We start from the raw sequence: 1,342 nt of genomic DNA, 5'->3' as shown, positions 1-1,342 counted from the left end.
AATCTTTCAGTTACATCACCTAAGGGATTTACTTAAATCATACTGTGAATTTTTGTATGTCAACCAACCCTCTATTTTTGTGAAAATTAAAAATTTCATTTTTTAATTAAATGAGAAATAAAGTTTCTTTCTTAAAAACAGTGCTAGAGAGAGGCCTTTGTTGCAGAGTTACATTTTTGTAATAAAAATAATCATGGAATCAAAACAGGAGTATCTCATTGCACGAAATACTATTTTCCCTACTTTATAAGGGAGTGTCAATGGGAGCAAACATTGCATCTTAAAATGTTACTGATTTTTATATTCTGTTTAAAATGTTATCTATGGAAGTACACAGAACACAGCAGGCTCTGAAAAATCAGTTTATAAATGAATTAAATACAGAAAACGGTAAGAAATACAGATTAAAGGAATTTCCCAAGCACACAAGTTAGGTACATAATAAAAAGAAAATAAAATCTTCAGGAACTCATCCCAGTGCTGAGGAAATACAATGCCAAGGTTCACTAAGGAACACATTAATATATTTGAAAACAACATTGAAAAATTATCACCCCGAGTCTCCATCCATATTGGGTTAGCATAACCTTCTAACATACACCTCAAGTGGTTGGCCGTAAGTACTTACCCCACTAGCTGGTACTTCTTCACTCTTTACTTCATTTATTCGAACCAAATAGTTAACAAAGTCTCTGGCAGCATTACTCTGCGCATCTTTTTTATTGGTAGAGTTGCCCATACCAATGTAATTATATCCTTCTACTCGGACCTTTAACAGTAAAGAAAAAAAATTTACTGAGATTGACCTAGGTAATTTTGGGACTTAAAAAATTCATAATTCATAGTCCATTAAGGGACAACAGTTAACTGTCGGAGCTATACTCTATAAACATATTGAAAATAACCACCTAAGAGAATTCATGGACTGGCTGTCTTATGAAAAAGCTTGAATTGTGTTGTCCAGTAATAAACTAATCTAAAAATAAGAATATTAATTAATATGCTCAGATATTCTCATCTCATGTAACAGTATGTTGTTCCACATTAAAATCTGATTTATAACACCCAAGAACAAGCTCTCCATTTGTATTTATTTTAAGCACTTTGACTTATAGAAATCAAGAACTGCTCTACTTTCTACAGCAGTAAAACTCCTAACAGCTGATCCAACTTTTCTAATCTGTATACAGGTGCTGTGGAAGCTGAAGATGATACAAGCTCTAATTGGGATAATTTACCCGCCAGACTGTTTTAAAAGTAATGCTCCCTTGAAAATGATTTATAATGATATAGAATAGCAGGCAAGTTACAATAAAGAACACTATTCCAACCTGCAAAGCAT

At 32.6% G+C, this 1,342-nt stretch overlaps 1 protein-coding gene across 1 annotated transcript in view; it reads right to left on the bottom strand.

Moving 5' to 3' along the window:
* Positions 1 to 765, bottom strand: part of DHX9 (DExH-box helicase 9) — a 47,201-nt gene extending 46,436 nt beyond the window's left edge. The window contains exon 1 of the mRNA XM_019635554.1: positions 629 to 765. Coding sequence (XP_019491099.1) covers positions 629 to 739 — 111 coding nt within the window. The 5' untranslated portion in view covers positions 740 to 765. The remainder of the gene's footprint in view (positions 1 to 628) is intronic.
* Positions 766 to 1,342: the final 577 nt, after the last annotated feature.

This window comes from Hipposideros armiger, unplaced genomic scaffold (assembly GCF_001890085.2).
Source record: "Hipposideros armiger isolate ML-2016 unplaced genomic scaffold, ASM189008v1 scaffold_22, whole genome shotgun sequence".
In the NCBI taxonomy this organism is placed as follows: Eukaryota; Metazoa; Chordata; class Mammalia; order Chiroptera; family Hipposideridae; genus Hipposideros; species Hipposideros armiger.
Note: the sequence above shows the minus strand (reverse complement) of the source record. Positions and strands in the feature narration are given on the sequence as shown.